Source organism: Cydia strobilella, chromosome 8 (assembly GCF_947568885.1).
Source record: "Cydia strobilella chromosome 8, ilCydStro3.1, whole genome shotgun sequence".
NCBI lineage: Eukaryota > Metazoa > Arthropoda > Insecta > Lepidoptera > Tortricidae > Cydia > Cydia strobilella.
In genome coordinates, this window is record NC_086048.1 from 4,135,372 (window position 1) to 4,154,658 (window position 19,287).

The 19,287-nt window shown below is 41.4% G+C and overlaps 1 protein-coding gene across 1 annotated transcript in view; it reads left to right on the forward strand.

Moving 5' to 3' along the window:
• Positions 1–19,008, forward strand: part of LOC134743379 (xaa-Pro aminopeptidase 1) — a 54,663-nt gene extending 35,655 nt beyond the window's left edge. The window contains exons 2-12 of the mRNA XM_063676771.1: positions 7,001–7,227; positions 7,454–7,660; positions 9,070–9,286; positions 9,675–9,843; positions 10,263–10,361; positions 11,720–11,981; positions 12,381–12,585; positions 12,980–13,213; positions 13,849–13,920; positions 18,130–18,284; positions 18,754–19,008. Of these exons, the coding sequence (XP_063532841.1) occupies positions 7,001–7,227; positions 7,454–7,660; positions 9,070–9,286; positions 9,675–9,843; positions 10,263–10,361; positions 11,720–11,981; positions 12,381–12,585; positions 12,980–13,213; positions 13,849–13,920; positions 18,130–18,284; positions 18,754–18,978 (2,072 nt within the window). The 3' untranslated portion in view covers positions 18,979–19,008. The remainder of the gene's footprint in view (positions 1–7,000; positions 7,228–7,453; positions 7,661–9,069; positions 9,287–9,674; positions 9,844–10,262; positions 10,362–11,719; positions 11,982–12,380; positions 12,586–12,979; positions 13,214–13,848; positions 13,921–18,129; positions 18,285–18,753) is intronic.
• Positions 19,009–19,287: the final 279 nt, after the last annotated feature.

Here is a 19,287-nt window from a genome sequence, read left to right on the forward strand (position 1 = left end):
TTTTTATTGTATTTTTCATGTATTACTTTTGGGTTACATAAAGGGGAACGAAAATTTTATTATTTTTGCGCTACGACGCATGGTTTAGGAGATACAGTCCTATATATATTTTTACAATGCATGTGCTCGAAAAGTGCGTTTCCTACGGAGCCATATCGTGCGGAAAGTACTGCTTTTCCGCACTAGTGCTTTTTGTTTTCAATTTTTTTTTACAGTACATATGGTGCTACTTTCTCGCACTAGTGCGGAAAAGAGCACTTACCGTGCATATGTCGAAAGTTTAAAGGGCCATATGTACTGTAAAACGTACGATACACGTGCGAATAAGTAATTCGCAACTCGTGTCGATTTAAAACACTCCTTTTAATAATTAAACTTATTTGCCATGACATGTTTTTTTATTTACTCGCACAATGCATAGTAAAACATTGTATGATACACGTGCGTAAAGATGACTTCCGCACTTGTTGCATAAATAGCAATTTTTTTATCAAAGAATGAAAGAAAGTCACGGTATTAATAACCAAATTTTACTTTAGTGGTACCTTTTCCCTATCACTGTCACAAATGTATGTGGCGTTCACGTATATTTTTAAGATTTCCCTGCGCAATGTTGCCAGCTCGCTCGCAAATCAAACATGTACTTACAGTTCTTTTGCATAATGGTGACATTGTACAATATCTATGAGTTTTAAATAGGTAAAAGATAATTCGACGCATTCTTCGCTTGCTTGTTGCTTGTTGTTGTGTTGTTTGCGTAACTTCTTTGAATAAGTTGCGTTAATTTGGCGCACAGGCGAAGTAAACATGCGTTGCGTACGGCAAGGTCACGCCGCGGCCCCACCCTGCACGGCCTCCGTTGCCCATTCAGACCGCCCGCTAGCTTCGTTTGAACGCAAATAATATTTTTGTAATATTTGTTTATGCAGTGGATGCAAGTGACACAAATTCATACATCTTATTTATCTTGCATTTCAAATTAATAAGATGTAAACTCTAATATCTTTAATATTCTTTTGTAACGGTGACAGCCTGTTACAACAAAATCATCAAATATCTTATGAAGCTATGCCTTAATAAGACACAAAATCATTTAATGGACCTATTTAAACGATTAAATTCGACTTAAGTAATTTTTTTTAACTCTAATTTTTTTTTGTGTCATTTAGAATATTATGACATAGTATCAGATTGCAGTGGACGTAATTGACACAAACTATGTTTTCACACTAAAAACACTATCCTAAATGCAACACAGTTACATGTGTTCTCTCGAATATTTTTTTCTCCAAGATAATTCAAAATAAAAAATAATTACCACAAAATAACAAATTACTAGAAAAGCAAATTATATATATGACACAAAACAAAATGTAAGATTTACATCTTAACAAAGTATTCATAAGCGAAAACAGAATTGACTTTAATATTTTTATAACCTAGGGGTCAAAATATAGCCAGCGGTACAGGTCTATTTCTCTCTAACCTACTGACTAAAGACTACTGATGTCCAAATTGCAAAAAGTTTCCAAACAGTTGGAAAAGTTACCGTAAATATCTATACCGTATACAGGAAATAAAAGAAACTTTCATTTTGAAAATGGAAAATTTCGATCCTCATACAAAAATGAGAGAAGTTTCCGAAAAGTTTCTATTTAGAAGTCTAGGTAGTAAGGACAGTTTATTAGTTAGTGTTTAGGATAAGCTTCGCCTCCCCATAAATATACCCAATGAGGGCTAACGCGTATGAATTCGCCGCTATGGGCGCTAGTGTAGATGGTGGTCTTTTCCATAGTTCGAAATGTCAAATGGCACTTGTCACTTCAATGACTGACAGCTGTTCTTTAGTCTTTTGGACCACCATCAACAGAGGCGCCAACTGGTAAGCAAAAAAACGATAGCCCTCATTAGAATGCATTTTGGATTCCTTGTCTTAGTTTGCAAATGCCGCCCGTCACAGAGACAATGAACGGCAATAAACTTTATTGAGCTCCCCGTTTTTTTTCAGGACTTACATTTTTAAGTGCCATGCTATTGGTCATCACTTTTATGATATCGTCTGACCGTCTGCAAGACGTTTAAACGATATTTGCCCTTAAGGTGGTAAGGAATGTCCTCGATTGTACTCTCTTCTACATGTTTATGTTTCCGATTCAGGGCACAAGAAAGACACTCCAAAGCGCACGGTCCCCATTGGTTATAGCATTTATAGTAGATAGAACTAGCTTTTGCCCGCGACTTCGTCTGCGTAGAGTTAGTAATTTGGGTAGCTTAGAGTTAGTAATTTGGGTAGCTTATTTTTTATCCAATCAGATTTTTATCGATACCCCATACAAGCTTCCACCCCCCCTTTACACCCCCTTAAAGGACGACTTTTGGGATCAAAACTACCCTATGTCCTTTCCCGGGACTCAAACTACCTCTATGCCAAATTTGAACTAAATCGGTTCAGCGGTTTAAGAGGCCGGTGTCGATTTTAGTCGCAAAAATATAAAATTGATAGATTTAGTCGGTGAAATTGTACACCTTTTGTTACCTAATTGAAATAACAAGTACTGGTTTCTATTAGCACACCTTGCCTTTTATCCGATATTTTTTTTTAAAACGGACACTAATAGTAATGATTGTTCTTCTGATGGACGTTTAGGTAAACGCGCGTAAAAGACTGATTTTGTAGCTCTTATTTGTAAATTTCGTAAAGTTTGGACTGCTAAAAATGGTAAATTTGTATTACACATATTCTGCACTTGACCTTTATCAGATTACATTTTCGTTAAATGACTTAGAGTTCGAGGAAATGAAATTTAAACGAATTCAATTTTCTCCAGAAATTAGTTCAAAACAAGTGACAATTTCTCTGAAAATCGACTTAATTTCAACGTAATTTTGATACTTAAACAATCTACAACAATTGCTGAAACTATTCTTATACATCAATTTGTATAATTTACCACCATAATTTTTTGATGAATTTTTAAAAACTGCCTCTTCTCTTCATATATTACCGGTGACGCACGCTCGCAACCTCATTATTAAAAGGCAAGATGAGAAGACGTGCTAATAGAAACGAATACTTGTTATTTAGATATTACGTAACAAAATGTGTATAATTTCCACGACTAAATCTATCAATTTTAAATTTTTGCTCCAAAATCGACACCGGCCTCTTAAGGGATCGTTTCTTTAGTTTAGTGTAGGTAACTATTAAATAGCTTAGCATCCTACATACATTTTTATATGCAGGGGTGCTTTGCTGACTGTATACAACCGGCTGCAAAAGTGCATGACCGACCCCGTTATGAATGAATTCCATTCATAATGTGCCCATGCAATTTTGAAGCTCGCTATACCTTACTAATGTAAGTAATGTAGAGCGCTTATGCTAAAGGACCTTATAGTTTTCCTTTGGGTTAGGAGGTCTTGTAATTTCATACATAGAGGTATGTATGCTTAGATCTTTGAAACTACGCAACGGATAATGATGCGGTTTTTTTAATAGATAGAGTGATTCAAGAGGAAGGTTTATATGTATAATTTGTAAAGGTTTTGTGTAAATTAGTTGAACTACCGTGCGAAGCCGGGTAGGGTCGCTACGCGCTAGTAAGGAATGAAAAAGGCAGCTGCAAGCGTATAAATGCATTGCATTATGCACTTGTGTGAGTTTGTGTGTTAATCAGCGGTCGCTGTCACATAATTTATCTCCTCGCGTAATTGCAACATTCTCCGTCTCACTCTCATGACTCACTGCACTCTAACCTTCACAAAGTCCTATCTCCGTACCAGTTATGTATGTTCATACGGCTTTTGTGTTTTTATTGTATTGTGCGTGCATTGCATTGTAACTTTCGAAACGTCCTACCTCCGCACCAGTTTTAAATGCACATACGGCCTTTGTATTATTATTGTATTGTGCGTGCATTGCGATATTTGCGATGTCGAAGGGGCGGTCGGCGGTCGTTGGCCGTATCCTTGAGTATCCTTGAGGCAGGACTAACAGCCTCTTACGTTAATATGATGCCTTGGTAACTTGCAGGATATTTCGTCCCTTTGGGAATACCGTCGGACCTGAGGGCCCACAGATTTCTTCTTTTATTTTTTTAATAAATGACGCAGTTAGGGGGTATCTTTATGAATTTTATGATAAAGTTACATGTTATTTATCATTTATGTATGGATTTTTATGTTATATACGTAGGTATTTACATATTGATATTGATGCCGAGATGCGACAACGACAATTGCATGTCGGCACTACTTTGAAAAAAAAAACTCGTATCTTGTTCTGTCAATCATAAGAAAAATGTGATATCTATGTATGGGATCCATACGGAGTTACTGCCTTTCAACTTGTAGTATGAGATACGAGATTTTTTCAAAGTAGTGCCGATATCCTTTGTTAAAATTCCAAAATGGTATCTTTTCTTTTATGTTGCCTTAGTGTATGCCGACGTCACCTCGATGGTTTCAAGGCGCGTGGGAGGATTGCCCCTTACTAAACTTACGATGTAAGGAAGAAAGGACTCCTTACAACCTCTGATGTCCTGCTACTTGTTGACGTCATTCCAATAGAATTCACATCCCTTGGGTACCTCATCGGGCAATGAACTTTCATCCCATTGCATTTGATTGGTGAAGGATATTTATGAATTTTATGATTGTGATAAAATTTATTTATTTTTGTTAAGGCAAGGATATCTGTAGCTACCTATACATTGAGTAAAAACTCAGAAGAGAACCTCATAAATTTGTTTTGAATTGACGCGGCTACGCCCCTAATGCCTAACGCAAGGGGAGCAAAAAAAGGATCACCCAGAGCGAGAGCGAGAGGGAAAGTCGTGCCCGTTGTTATCCTTGTCGCTCGCGCGAGCTTTAGAGGAGCTTTCGTCTTGGTGCGCTTCGCTTGTTTTATGTTGCCCTGGTAGATTCCCGCGCCGGGAACGCCGCTGTCGCTAGCCGCTTTCTCCTTCTTGAGGGGCTTTTTATAGAGTTAATGAGGGGGACGGCAATGTCGCGCATTCAAAGCGAGACTACCCCATGTATTATTTGGTTGTGTAACTGTAACAATGACAATAATACGCATGGTGTTAACAAAAGGGTTCTGGTTCCTTGGAGCCTTGGCCGTCCTTTAGCGTGGGACGCTACCTGCGTCGATACGCTGGCCTCGTCCCACGCAGAAGGGTCGGGTCGGAAGCCCGGGACCGCCGCGGACCAGACTCTCAAGGGCCGCAAATATTACGCTTTCCTAATGAACGAGTACGAGTTTGCGGCGCTTGCAATAGAAACACTGGGCCCATGGTCGACTGACACAAAAAAAACATAAAAGAAGTGTCGGTCCGAATAATAGGTATCGCGGGCGACGACAGAGCAGGCTCTTTCTTTGCCCAACGTTTATGTCTGGCGGTGCAGGGGCAACGCCGCCAGCATCTTTGGGATCATTCCAGAGCACCTAGATACAGGAGACTTTGGTGAGGTTTTTAAAGTGAAACTTTTATACTGTCGCCTCAAATTTTTTGGTCTGTCTCTGATAGCATGTCGCATTACAGAATTACAGCATTAGTAAAATTCTACTTTATTTCTGGTACTTACAAGTTCGTCTTTAAAATAAGCTTCATTATCGGACTACGGTTACAATACTTAATTCACGAAGGCTGATATTCGCTTGTAATTTAATACAATTTTTTTAGGACAGTAGACCTTATTAACCTTAAATACCTCGCCGTATTTAATCTTTCAAATTCTACGGTTAATTGCCAATACTCATATCATAATAGGAAGTTTACAGTCGGGGACAAATTTTTGTTTTCAAACGTCATGGACGTCATCGCCGTCATGATTCTGTCAAACAATTCCAACCGGTTGGCTACTCGCAAGCGTGTAGACATCTCGAAAACCCCAGTGTAACGTGACCGTGTGATCTTAACAACCTATGCGTAATCGGAGAGCTACTTATACCGGTTTCTCTAGTCCTTGATAAGCGATTCGATTACATTAATTATTTAATTAATTACAGCGCCATTTCGTGTTTAGTAGCTGAATTACCTACATTGGCGTTGGGCAAGCTTTTGTAAGATTATTTTTTTTCGTATGGCTTTTTGTGTTACTCTACTTCAGAGATTTACAGATTGTACCGCTTCCTTGGTTAAGGTGGTGAATTCCTCCACCTGCCCATGGTATCTGGTTAGAGGACAATCAAATACCGTGTGGTGTACGGTCTGCTCGGGTGCTCCACATCGGCATACTGGTGACTCGCACCAGCACAGAATAACTAATAGTACTACCGGCACCAGTTCCATTTGTGCCATAAGTAAGCACAGTTCAGTTTTGTAAGATAATTAAAGAGGATATTTATTAAGTTAAGATTAAAAACGCGATTGTAATGGATTGGAATAATTTTCCGAAAATTTTCAGTTAAATGCTTAAAATCCAAAAAAAAAAGTTTCACTTGCATCGTGGTTTTATAAAACCACACAATTACTTTTTTATATTTAATTCGTAGTTTAGTTTAGTTTAGAATAATTCACTTGTGTGTGTAAAATATGTGTATGTAATATGTTTTTAAGTGTCTAATGAAGTAATTATGTGTTAGTACCTAAGCAATAAATAAATAGAGCTTCAGGCCGCGTTCGAACGCTGCATGAACTGCAATTGCAAGCCGCATTACCTCCATATTGTTATTTTGTTTATAAAAGGTTGACGACAATGTTACATTCAGCATCAATAGTATCGGATATTATATCCTAGTATCTATCATGTACCTACTGTCTAATCTGTTCTAAAGTGATATATGTATTGTTCTACTCTACATATTGAGCCATTAGAGAATGGTAGTGTAGATGCTTTTGACGCGTTCATGCCGCTCATTTGCTATTCAAATATGTCTATTGTGTATTTTTTACTATAATATTATAAATTGAGATTATACCCACTGTACTTGTTACACACTGCTCAGTAATTGCCCCACAAATCCCACAATATTTTTAATATTTATTTTAATTTTCAGCATGTCACGCGCTCCGTACCCCCAACGTGACGACCACGACCCCCGCACTAACGCTACCCACTCTACCCCCCGCCCCTACCGAGAACCAGCAACCCTCCATCACGTGCCCTGATGACGTCAGCACGAGTCCGCTCCAACGGTTAAGGAGAGCGATGAGGGATACAATGTATACGCAGATGAGCAACTTCTTTGATGCGTTCCTGGTGTTCTACAGCGATGAGCATTTGGTACGTATTGTTTTGGGTGGTAAATTTGTGGTAAATAAGAGTGACAAATGTGGGTGCTAGGTAGGTTCAAAATTTGCTGTCTTGCAAAAAACTTGCCAAGTTGGTAACTGGCCGAACCTCCAGTCACTTGCCCTGATAACATCAGTACGAGTCCGCTCATGTACCTAAAGACCCTAAAGTATAAATCATACTATTCTCAAGTTTCATGCTCGCTAATGTTTCACAGAGCGAGGAACCGCCAGTGGACGAAAGGCGCCTACAATACATTAGCGGCTGGGACGGTGCCGGCACGGCTGTAGTCCTCGCACAAGGCGAGGCGGCCGTCTGGGTATCTAGTGGTGATGTGGGAAGAGCAAGGGCTTCGCTGTCCTGCTCGTGGCTGGTTATAGATGCTGATGACTCCGGCCAGCCTAATATCGCTGAGTGGATTGCGGTGAGCCTTTTATTAGGTAGTTACATAATATGAGTGTAATGGTGTCCCATTACATTCGCCTGCAGCCTTGTGCAGCAAGGATAGCAGCCTTGTCAGGCTGCAGTCCTCGCACAAGGCGAGACGGCAGTTTTAAGTGGCGATGTGGCTTCGCTGTCCTGCTCTTGACTGGTTATAGACGCTGATGACTCCGGCCAGCCTAACATCGCAGAGTGAATTGCGCTAAGACTTACTATGTCTGGTTAGACAAAGACAACAGAATTTGTCTTAGATCAGCATTACGGGCGAGTCTGGGTGTCCAGAGAGGCAAAGCGCGAGCTTCGCTGTCCTGCTCATGGCTAGTTATAGATGCTGACGGCTCCTGCCAGGCTAGGTTCGCTGACTGGATTGCGGTGAGACTCTCCTTAGATCTTTTTACCTAAGTATAAGTGGGATGGCTGGTAAGGCTGCAGTTCTCGCATAAAACGAGGCAGTATGGGTGTCTAACGGCGATGTGGGATGAGCAAGGGCTTCGCTAATATCCTGCTCATGGGTTGTTATAGACGTATGACTCTGGCCAGCCTAGTATTGCAGAGTGGATTGCGGTGAGTCTCTTCCCGCTGTCTGGAAGACCATGGATGATAAAATATATTTAATTCTACTTGTCCTGTACGTTCACTTGCTTGTATCATCTATCGTGTCGCCAGTCTTACACTTACAACTTTGTTAAACACGTTAAAAGCACGAGCATCTCTACTGTACTAAATTGTTATGATGGGTGACATTTAAACCCATCGTTTTATATCCGGAAAAGGGTCGCGCTAAATCTGATTGCCAATTTAAATGGGTCACGGTTGCGCTCGGGCCATGGTCACCCCGATAACCCCACGACAGACTTTATTGTTTTACTTTCCCTAATGTCATGTACTAATAGTCAGTTGCTGATAAGGGGCTCAAATCAAACTATTATTATCAGGCAGCTAAAGTGCTATAGCATAAAAAAAACACTGGTATTTAATAATGGTTTCATTCAAACGTTCCAAAACTATTAATATTCGCTGAACATACTTGGGGATTAAATTCGTAGCTCTTAAGTTCCATAATCATTGGACCTTGTTTTATACTGAAAAATTGAAAACAACACCGTGTAGGTATATTATAAAATGTAACTTGAAATTTGAGCACATTATGTCTGCAATGGGCAGCGGAACCGCCGGAACTTGACACACTTCCCCCAAAGTATTTGCTTGGATAATGTGCTTGATTTTCAAGTGGAACTATCAGCACAAAATACCTATGATTACCTAAAATTCACACCAGTGAGACTTAAACCTCACGACCCTCAGAACGAATCCAGCCTTCTTGTACGATATCTCACTCGTGGCTACTTTTCTGGCTATCTACAGGAAATTTACACAAATCTAACTTTACAGACGCGCATCGGCCACACAGGTCGCGTCGGCGCCGACGCGCGCCTCGTCTCCATAACCGAGTGGTCAGCCTTGGCCACGGGCTTGCAACCAAGCGGCATATCTCTGGTCCACGTGCCGACGTTGATAGACCAGCTGTGGAACGAGGAGACGGAGCCGGAACGACGGAGACCTGAGCCTTCGAGGATCGTGGCTAGCTTGCATCAGACCGATTGCACAGGTTTACTATTAATATATAATTTACTATTACCTTGATAATATGATGTGCCGAAGGTTTCTGAAATTTCTAAAATTAAAAACCGAAAGCTTCTCACATTTCTGAAAGGAAAACGAAACTTTCCATTACCTAAATGAAAACATCCCTTCTTTATTTTCCTGTGAAATTTTCCAGAAGCTTTATATCAATTACCTAAAGTCCAATCCCGCTAAGTTATTATGCATTGACTTGACACTTTTGGCAGTGCCAATGTATGGCCGTGTAAAACTGCGACTTCACGTAAAATTGTGATTTTTTTGAGGAATCGGAATCTAATACTATCTCTTAATGTCATAAAATTGTTTGTCATTATTTCTGCGAAGTCACTTAGGTGCTTATTTTTTTTCTCCAGGCCTCAGTTGGCGAGACAAAGTATCATTCGTGCGTAACGAGCTCCGCGTACTTGGGGCCGATGCCATGGTGGTAACGGCTCTCGACGAGGTAGCCTGGTTACTGAACGTGCGTGGACGGGATCTGCCGTACGCACCGCTGCTGAAGGCTTTCGTCGTTGTTAGCACTAGGTAGGTTCATAGCCTTGTAGCTAGGAATTCTGTTATTTTGTCACATGATGGTGACGGTTCTCGACGATGTAGCTTGGCTACTTAACGTGAGCGGACGGGATCTGCAATTACGCACCGCTGCTAAAGGCCTTCGTCCCTGTTGCTAATAGGAGCTATATCTATTGACAATTAGTCATCGGCCCGAGAGTGGGTAACGATTCCAGAGTTGTATGCTAATAAATGGGAATTCTGAATTCCGGTACTGTGTCTAAATGGGAAACGTTTATCAAGAGTAGAGAGAGCACGACGGACGCCTGCAACTTCAGTGTTACGTGTGCGTTGCCGATACTTTAAAAACCTGTACATTCATTTTTTGAAGAACCCCAGCATTTCTCGTCACTTCTTTACGTTTAGGCATGAACTCTTATTCTTTTTGGCAGGGACCTGAAGGTGTACGTGCCCCAGGGCAAGCTGTCCATGCCGGTGCGTGAGGCGCTGGCGGTCTACAACTGCCCGGTTCATAACAACAATTGTACCAGGTTTGTCTCTTCACTTGTATTTGTTGGGCTTATATTCTGGTTTTTCTTCAAGCAGAGTAGTCTGTATCAGCAATGTCATTTCATCATCATCATATATTTAAGTTAGACTCTTGTCGGTGGAGCGATTTCCATGTGTGTCGGTCCTCTGCCTTCTCCTTGACAGCCTGATACGACACGACGTTGAGTTTATCCTTTACTTGATCTATGTATGTTCTCCTTGGTCTCCCCCTCCTCTCCTTGCCTCTTTATTTCGTAATAATTGCCAAGCTAACTTGAAACTTTTAAGAGGCTGAAATATTAGTGCGATGTCTCCCGTTTCCCGGATTGACGATTAAAATGTAACGGATTTGACTACTGCTTTCCACCAATACTCAATAATTTCAATTGAAATTGTGATGTGAAAAGTTGATCCCGAAAACCTTTTAAATTAACCTTTTCTTACCATTGCTCAGGACGTACGCCTGGGATTCATATTGGACAGTGAACGAGTGTGTAAGAAACGGCTGTCATACAAAGTTCGTAATACTATAACGTGCTTTATATCTGTGGCGGGCTAAATGCGATGGAATATAATTATATATGTTATCTAAATGTTATACCGTCCAATATAATGGTGCGGCTGTACATTGCACAATGTCTGTTCCATAGTTAAGCTCGAAAAACGTGTCGATAATAATAATAAGCGTCGTCGTGATCCAATATTTACCTAGATACGCTAAATGTGTCATGCTCATGTGCCAAAAACTGCACCGTGTCTGCTATTTGCTGAAATGGATGTTAAATATGTGAATGTTTTTAAACGAAGTGTTGTGCAACTTGTGCATTGTGACTATAAGAATTAAGCGGTTTTGTTGTAAAGTTCAATTTCACGGCCAAGACATCATATCTGTCAGCTTTATCTCGTGCTTCACTGAAAAATAAAGGATTTTTTCATTCTTCAAAAATTTATGCGTGAGATGCATTTTATTCACAAGAGTTGCAAAGTAAATTGATGCAAATTTTGAGTTGCCTCCTCATGTTGGCTGGTGAAATTGACTTTTAAGTAGGTATTTAATTATTTCAATGATAAATATTTAATAACGTTCATTTCGATTTGATTTGTAATGTTTTATAGTTACTTATAGTACCTACCTATGTTCCTCGCGTTGGTGTGGTGAAAATTGTTGTGTTTCATTCGATTGCAAAGTTTGTTTAAAACCCTCGCAACGTTCAAGATTCCACTGCTACGCTCGTGATCCATTTTGGAAGCTTTCGCTTGCTTGGGTATCAATATTAACACGAGAAGTTAAACAACAACTTTTCACCCTTGTAAAACAAATAACTATTTTGTAACGAATTGAAGCATCACGTTTTTTCAGCATAAAAGACTACTCCATGATCTACACGGACCTCCGCCGCATCACCGACGCCAAGGTCCTCATCCCCTCCGGAGGAACGTTCCAGAAAGGCGCCTCGGCCGCTATAGCCCAGAGCGTGCCGCGGGCGCGTGGCTTCTACGTGATGTCGCCAATTACATACCTGAAGGCACAGAAGACGAACGCCGAAGTAAAGTGTATGAGGAAGGCGCATTTGAGAGATGCTGTTGCGATGTGCACGCTGATCAGTTATCTGCAGGGAATGGTATGGTTTCACAGAATTTAAGTTACCTCAATAGTGCCAACCTTTGAAACAATTCATTTACGAAAAGAACCAACTTCACAAAAGAGTATGCCATAATTTTATTGTCTAACTTTATCAGCAGTTCCGCTTTACATCATGTCGGTTTTCGAAAAAAATACACAAATCACTATACTTAGGTGTCGCAAGCAATAAAGAATTTTTCCAAATCGGCACATCCCTCTCCGAAAAATGCTTTAAAAAATCCCTAGAGAAGAATCTTTTCCTAACTCCTAAATCTTGGAGTTGATTAAAAAAATAATATAGGTATTACTGCTCTGGCAAGTCTGGTATTATTGATATTCCTTTTCCTATTTACGGAAATTTATATCCTAACATAACACCGCTACATTCTTACTGTAGGTAAAGGGCCAGTCCGAGATCTCTGTAGCCATGAAGGTCGATGTCACACGCGCCACGCAGGCTAACTACGTGGGTCCGGCGATGCGCACGCGCATTGCGTTCGGCGCGAGCGGCGCCGATCCTGACTACCGCGCCACGTTGCAATCTAACCGACAAGTGTTCAGCAATACTACGCTTGTGATACAGTCCGGCGGACAGTACATAGGTAACAACACTATTATCAACTGCCTCTATTATTACCAGGCATCGTAAACTGCGAGCGAAATCCATTGAAATGACGTATGACAACCAGTTACAACCCTAGGTACTTCAATGGATTTCGCTCGCAGTTTACGATGCCTGGTTTTTTCTCACGGCTTTTGATGTATTACCTATACCATTCACAATAGTATATATACGGTCTATATATAGTATGGTCTGTATACAGTCCATTGCCCAAATTATAGCTAACATTTCCTTTTCGATTTCCACATAATTTTACTACCCAACCGGTCAGTGTACAAACAAACTCAACAGTTTTGTAGACAAAATACGACTGAAAATACAAATAAATGCATGGCACTAAGTACATAATAGAAAATACGTCGTTCTATTCCCAGAGGGCACAACCTTAGTGACCCGCACACTCCACTACGGCAACCCGAAGCTAAGCGAAAAACGCGCCTACACAACAGTTCTCCGCTCGCTCGCGGCTCTATCAACCTTGCAGCCGCCGGCGGCGCTGCCGGCGGCGCACGCCGACCCCATCGCGCGCGCGCCTCTGTGGGCGACCAGGCAGGACTACCTGCGGCCAACGGGCTACGGTGTTGGTGCGGCCAACCATCGAAAAGAAGGTAGGCTGAGATAGTTTGCACTTCAATGGGCGTCCTCAAGTCAAAAAATCGGGCGAAGCCCGACGTACGGGGTGGGCTACGAGCAGTGGCGTAACTAGGGGGGGGCTGGGGGGGCAAGTGCCCCGGGCGCCATCCAAGGGGGGGCGCCAAAATGGGCAAAAGGCAGCAGCAGGGAAACTTTTGTCAGTCATCAGGGGGAGCAATTTGGTGACTGCCCCGGGCGCCATATCCTCTAGCTACGCCCCTGGCTACGAGTGCTCCAATGACGGGCGTCCACTTAACAAGAATGTCGGCCGAAGACACTTACTAAACCAGTAGAGCGAAGCGCGTACGGGGCGCACTAGATGTGTCGTTAATTATTATAATGTTTTCTGCATGAAAATTTCATATAAGAATATTTGCTTCTTTCATACATTTTGAGTGCAAGATTTCGGTACTCGGGTTTTAGTTTTTGAACTTATATATTTTTAATTATTTTTTATTTCTTGTAATGTAACATTCATCTCTAGTTACAAAAAAAAAAGCAAGTAAAAAAACTTATGCTAACACGAAACAGAACATAAAACTAAATATAAGAGACTCACCCCCAAATCACCCCCTTCTGGTATGGTAATTTTTAATTTTGTTTATTACAGACCCCGTAGTCATCGACTATAGACAAGACAAGAACCTTTACACATTGGCGGAAGGATACTTTATCACAGTCGGTTAGTATCAAGTCACAATGAAATATGGGGTAGAGCTGCTCTAACCAACTCAAGACGGCAGACAGGACATTATTCATAAAAGTGTGGAATTTATATAACTATAAACTTCTAAATTTTCTAAAGAACATAACCGACAATAACATTAGCAATAAGCAACAGTCACCCGTGCGTAATCCGACCTACCGCGATATCGCAGCGGCGCAAGCAAAAACCGACCGTGTCACTATTGAAACTGAGTCCATTGAAACTGAGTCAGATTTTACGCTAGTTGAAAAGAAAAAACGTAATAAAAAACGGAACCTCTGTGGAACGTCCCAGAATACCTGCAAGATACAGGCTGCAGACCTAACGTCAGCTGTTTACGTATCGAGGTTAAAAAAGTCTACAACTATCGATGATATAAAGGCGCATATACACGAAATGGGTGAATCATGTATCAACGTCCAGTTGTTAGTTGCTAAATGGGAAACCAGTTTTAATTCGTTTAAAGTGATAATACCTAGGAGTAAAGTATCGACTTTCCTGTCAAGTGACTTTTGGCCCTCGCAGGTGAAATACAGATTATTTGTGGAACGGCCAGTGCGCGCTGCCTAGAATGCTCATTTAACTATATATTTATGAATAATTTACAAAATCAATTTAATACGCCGAACGGAATCGTAATGGTTTCGTTTAACTGTAGGTCTCTAAAGAGATCCATTGGGCATGTTCGTCAACTTTGTCGTGATGCCGATATCGTCTTGTTACAAGAGACTTGGCTCCTGGGACACGACCTGAGCCTTGTGCACAACATCGATGACAAGTTCAGCGGCTGTGCTACCACTTCCGTGGACACGTCGGCCGGGGTACTGCGCGGACGGCCGTACGGCGGCTTGGCTATATTATGGCGAACGTCGGTTTTCTCCAACGTAACAAGAATAGAGTGCGACAACGATAGGATATTGGCAATAAAAATTGATTATAGTAGTATAAGTTTTAGTATTTTTAATGTGTATATGCCCTGCGACAGTCATGATAACTTAATGGATTTCACGAGCTGCTTGGCCAATGTAAGTGCAGCCATCGAGGAGAGTGATGTCGCGGCTGCTTATATCATAGGCGATTTCAACGCTCATCCCAGTGCTGCCTTTGGACGGGAGTTAAGCGACTTTTGTTCTGAGCAGCAATGGGAATGTGCGGACATAAATATCCTAGGTGTCAACTCCGATACCTATACGTATTTAAGCGAAGCGAATGGCTCTCGTCGGTGGTTGGACCATTGCGTAACCACTACGGCCGCATGGAGGACGATACAATCTGTTTGGGTAGGTAATGATGTTTCCTGGTCAGATCATTTTCCGTTATTCATTCGCCTAAACTTAAAAATTATATGTAACACTACGGCGGCTACACATAATGTAAATGGTCTAAAAAGTATATTGTGGGGTCAAAGGGACATAGAACAAATAAATAAATATGGTAAATATTGTTATGAACATTTAAAACGCATTGACTATTGTAAAAATGGACAGAATTTAGATAGTACAGTAATGATTTCCGAATTATATAACAATATTATCGATATTATGCAGACCGCTGCTACCGTAAGCTACTGTTCGCGAGCAGGTGCACGGAAAAAGGGCAGACAGATCGCCGGGTGGAACTACCACGTCAAACATAGCCATCTTATCGCTAGAATGTATTTTAATCACTGGGTAGACTGCGGGAAACCGCGCTCGGGTGACGTTTATAATAGCATGACAGAAAGTAGGAAAGTTTTCAAATATAAATTAAAATGGTGTCAGGATAATGAAGAGTCAATTAAAATGAATATTTTAGCTTTAAATAGAAAATGTAACAATTTTTCGAAATTTTGGAAAAATACTAAAGCTTTAGATTATAAGTCAAAACTGCCTTTAAGTATAAATAACATCAATGACCCTAAAGAAATAGCCAACCAGTTTGCGCGTCACTTTAAAGTAGACCCGCCATCCGACGTCGACAATGCGCCCGCTCCCCCCCGCCCTGTCCGGGGGACCTCCCCTGCTCCAACCGAGATGAGTCAGTTTACTCCAAAGGATGTCGCGGATGTTGTTAAACGTATGAAGAGAGGCAAGTCTCCGGGACACGACGGGTTGAGCGTGGAGCATTTACTATATGCTAGCGATGAAATGCCGAGAGTACTGGCTATCTTATTTAATCTGTGTATCCAGTTTAGCTACCTACCTGAAGCACTAATGAAAACTATAGTGGTCCCTATAGTCAAAAATAAAAGCGGTGATCTGTCTGACCTGAAAAATTATAGGCCAATATCCCTGGGCACAATAATTGGTAAAGTGCTTGAGAGGTTGTTGCAGCCCGAACTGACGAAAAACATAAGGTTGAATGACGCGCAGTTTGGTTTTCGTGCCGGCCTATCGACCGAGTCCGCGATACTTAGTCTCAAAACGGTAGTTAACTACTACATCAGTAAACATACATCTGTGTATGCATGTTTTCTAGACCTGAGCCGTGCCTTCGACCTAGTAAATTACGAACTACTGTGGACTAAGCTCTTGGGATCAAACGTGCCGGTAGACACGGTCAATGTTCTTAGGTATTGGTACGAAAACCAAACAAACAACGTGAAATGGGGCGATACCCTCTCTAACGATTATAGGCTAGAGTGTGGTGTACGTCAAGGGGGCATAACTTCTCCGGACCTATTTTGCCTCTACGTTAATGGTCTGATTGAGGAGCTGAGAGGTACCAGGACGGGTTGCCATGTTGCTAACATATGCGTTAACAACCTGAGCTATGCCGATGATATGGTGCTTCTCAGCCCCTCAAGCCAGGGTATCCAAAAATTGCTTACTATCTGCGAAACATTCTCAAAACAGCATTATCTAAAATATAATATTTTAAAAACAGAACTGCTCGTTTTCAGATACGGCAAGGGTCCGGAGGTAGTTCCGCCAGTTTATTTGAATGGTTCACCGGTTCGGGTCGTAGCATCTTTCAAGTACTTAGGCCATTTTCTAACGGAGAACCTTCGCGACGACATGGACATGGAGCGAGAGCGCCGCGCGCTCGCGGTCCGCTGTAACATGCTGTCGCGAAGATTCTCCAAGTGCACCACTGACGTAAAAATTACTTTGTTTAGGGCATTCTGTCAGTGCTTTTATACATGCTCACTTTGGTGTAACTACACCAAACGCTCATATAACGCGCTTCGGGTTCAGTATAACGATGCGTTCAGAATACTCATGAAACAACCTCGTTACTGCAGTGCTAAGACCATGTTTGCTAATGCGGGAGTACCTGATTTTTATGCAATCATGAGGTCCCGCATAGCTTCGGTCTGGGCAAACGTATGGCAAAACTCGCAGCAAAATGATATTCTGGCGCTGTTTACTGTAAACCCGAGCAATAACATCCTAAAACACTGGACGGCCGTGCACCTGAACCAAAATGGTAAATAATAATTATGTACTTATTTAAGGTATAATTTAACAAAGGATCTATTTATAGCTTCCGCATCATTGTATTGTATTGTATTTTTAAGTTTTATGTTACCTTATTTTATTTTACTGTATGAGTTTAAAACTTGAAATAAACAATATTATTATTATTATTATATTATATTATTATTATAACAATTATCTGTTAAAAAAAATTTGTGTAGTGTGGCAGATGACTGACCAGAAAACGATATAGGACAGGAAATCCTTGTAATAATTTGGCGTTGGTGTCCAAACACGCGCTCCGTAGACCGGACAACTACCTGTCCAAGCAGGGTCTCCGCTGGCGATCAACTGGCAGCAGACGGGCGGAGCGACTTGGCACTACATGGAGGCGTTCAATTGAGAAGGAAGTTGGCTCAACTGGTCTCGAGTGAAAAGAGCTATAGGTATAGAAGTAACCGCTCAGGATCGTGACAAATTGAACATTCTTCTGCGAGCCCTCTGTACCTAATGAGACATAACAGGAATACATCATCATCATAATAAAGTGTAAACTTATTTCTAAAGCTTATACACAAGACTCCATGAATGAATAAAACATATGACACTGGATACGCTCAAGCTGCAGCCAACTAGAATATATTTACCTATATTGGTGGTGTGGCTATGGTTTCCTGATAAATGATTTTTGATTTGATATTCTTCAACTGTGTACATCCACTACAGTTGTTTTGTTTATGTTGTTATTGTTTGTTCCTTGGTTAAACCTTGTATTGAATGCTTCCAGAGCCCGCATGGTACGAGCCGGGCAAGTTCGGGATCTGTCTGGGGAACATACTGGAAGTGGGAGCCAAGTCCAACGAATACTTGTACTTCACTGAGGCTACTTTGGTGCCGTTCGAGCGAAACCTTATCGAGACGTCCATGCTCACAGAGTATGAGGTTAGTACAGGCTTCATTTGATTCGATAAATAATTTATGAAAAAAATATTATCTTTGAATATTTCTTTTACGGAACATGTGATGGTAGGATATACAGATGCGGTGAGATCACCGAAAAAATTTTGTTTGCTAAATCCAGTATCTCAGCAATCAGCACTAGTGTAAACCTAAGTGTAGAGAAAAACAATTGATTAGGTTTTAAAATGTTTAAATAAGTTTTGGTTTTTAGGGTTCCGTACCCAAAGGGTAAAAACGGGAGGGTCCCGTAATAGGGATTACTAAGACTCCGCTATCCGTCTGTCACCAGGCTGTATCTCATGAACCGTGATAGCTAGACAGTTGAAATTTTCACAGATGATGTATTTCTATTGCCGCTATAACAACAAATAATAAAAAGTACGGAACCCTCGGTGCGCGAGTCCTACTCGCACTTGGCCGGTGTTTTTAAACAATGTGTCCATTTGTCCAGCTAACCTGGTTGAATAACTACAACAAGCGGATCCGCGACGTGGTCGGTCCCGAGCTGAAGGCGCAGGGCCTCACCGACGTCTACTACTGGATGATGAACAAGACCGTCCCCTACCCGCTGCCCTCTAAACAGACCAAGTGTAAAACCAGCTCTGCGGATTGGAGAAAGCCTGGGCTTTCTCTTGTAATAGGGGGGATTGTTTGTGTTGTTAGTATAATTTTATAAGCATTTGTCTTTAAGATTAAAAATCATCAGAAGTAATACTGTCCGCGCGCCAATTCCGTGCATTCGGAGGTCGAGGAAGTGGGAGGGTGTGCGCCGCGCCCGTACGTACAAAATGACACTACTCTGTCATGACGCCATTGACGCCCAACATTCCTAACATTCCTTAGCCGTGCACGGAATTCGCGCGCGGACAGTAAGTATGAGGCCCTTAACCGATTTGACAGTGAAAGAAGTAAAATGGGAATACAAAGCATGCTATTCGAGAATATTTATTAGATATACCGTATACAAAACCCCTGGTGATTATTT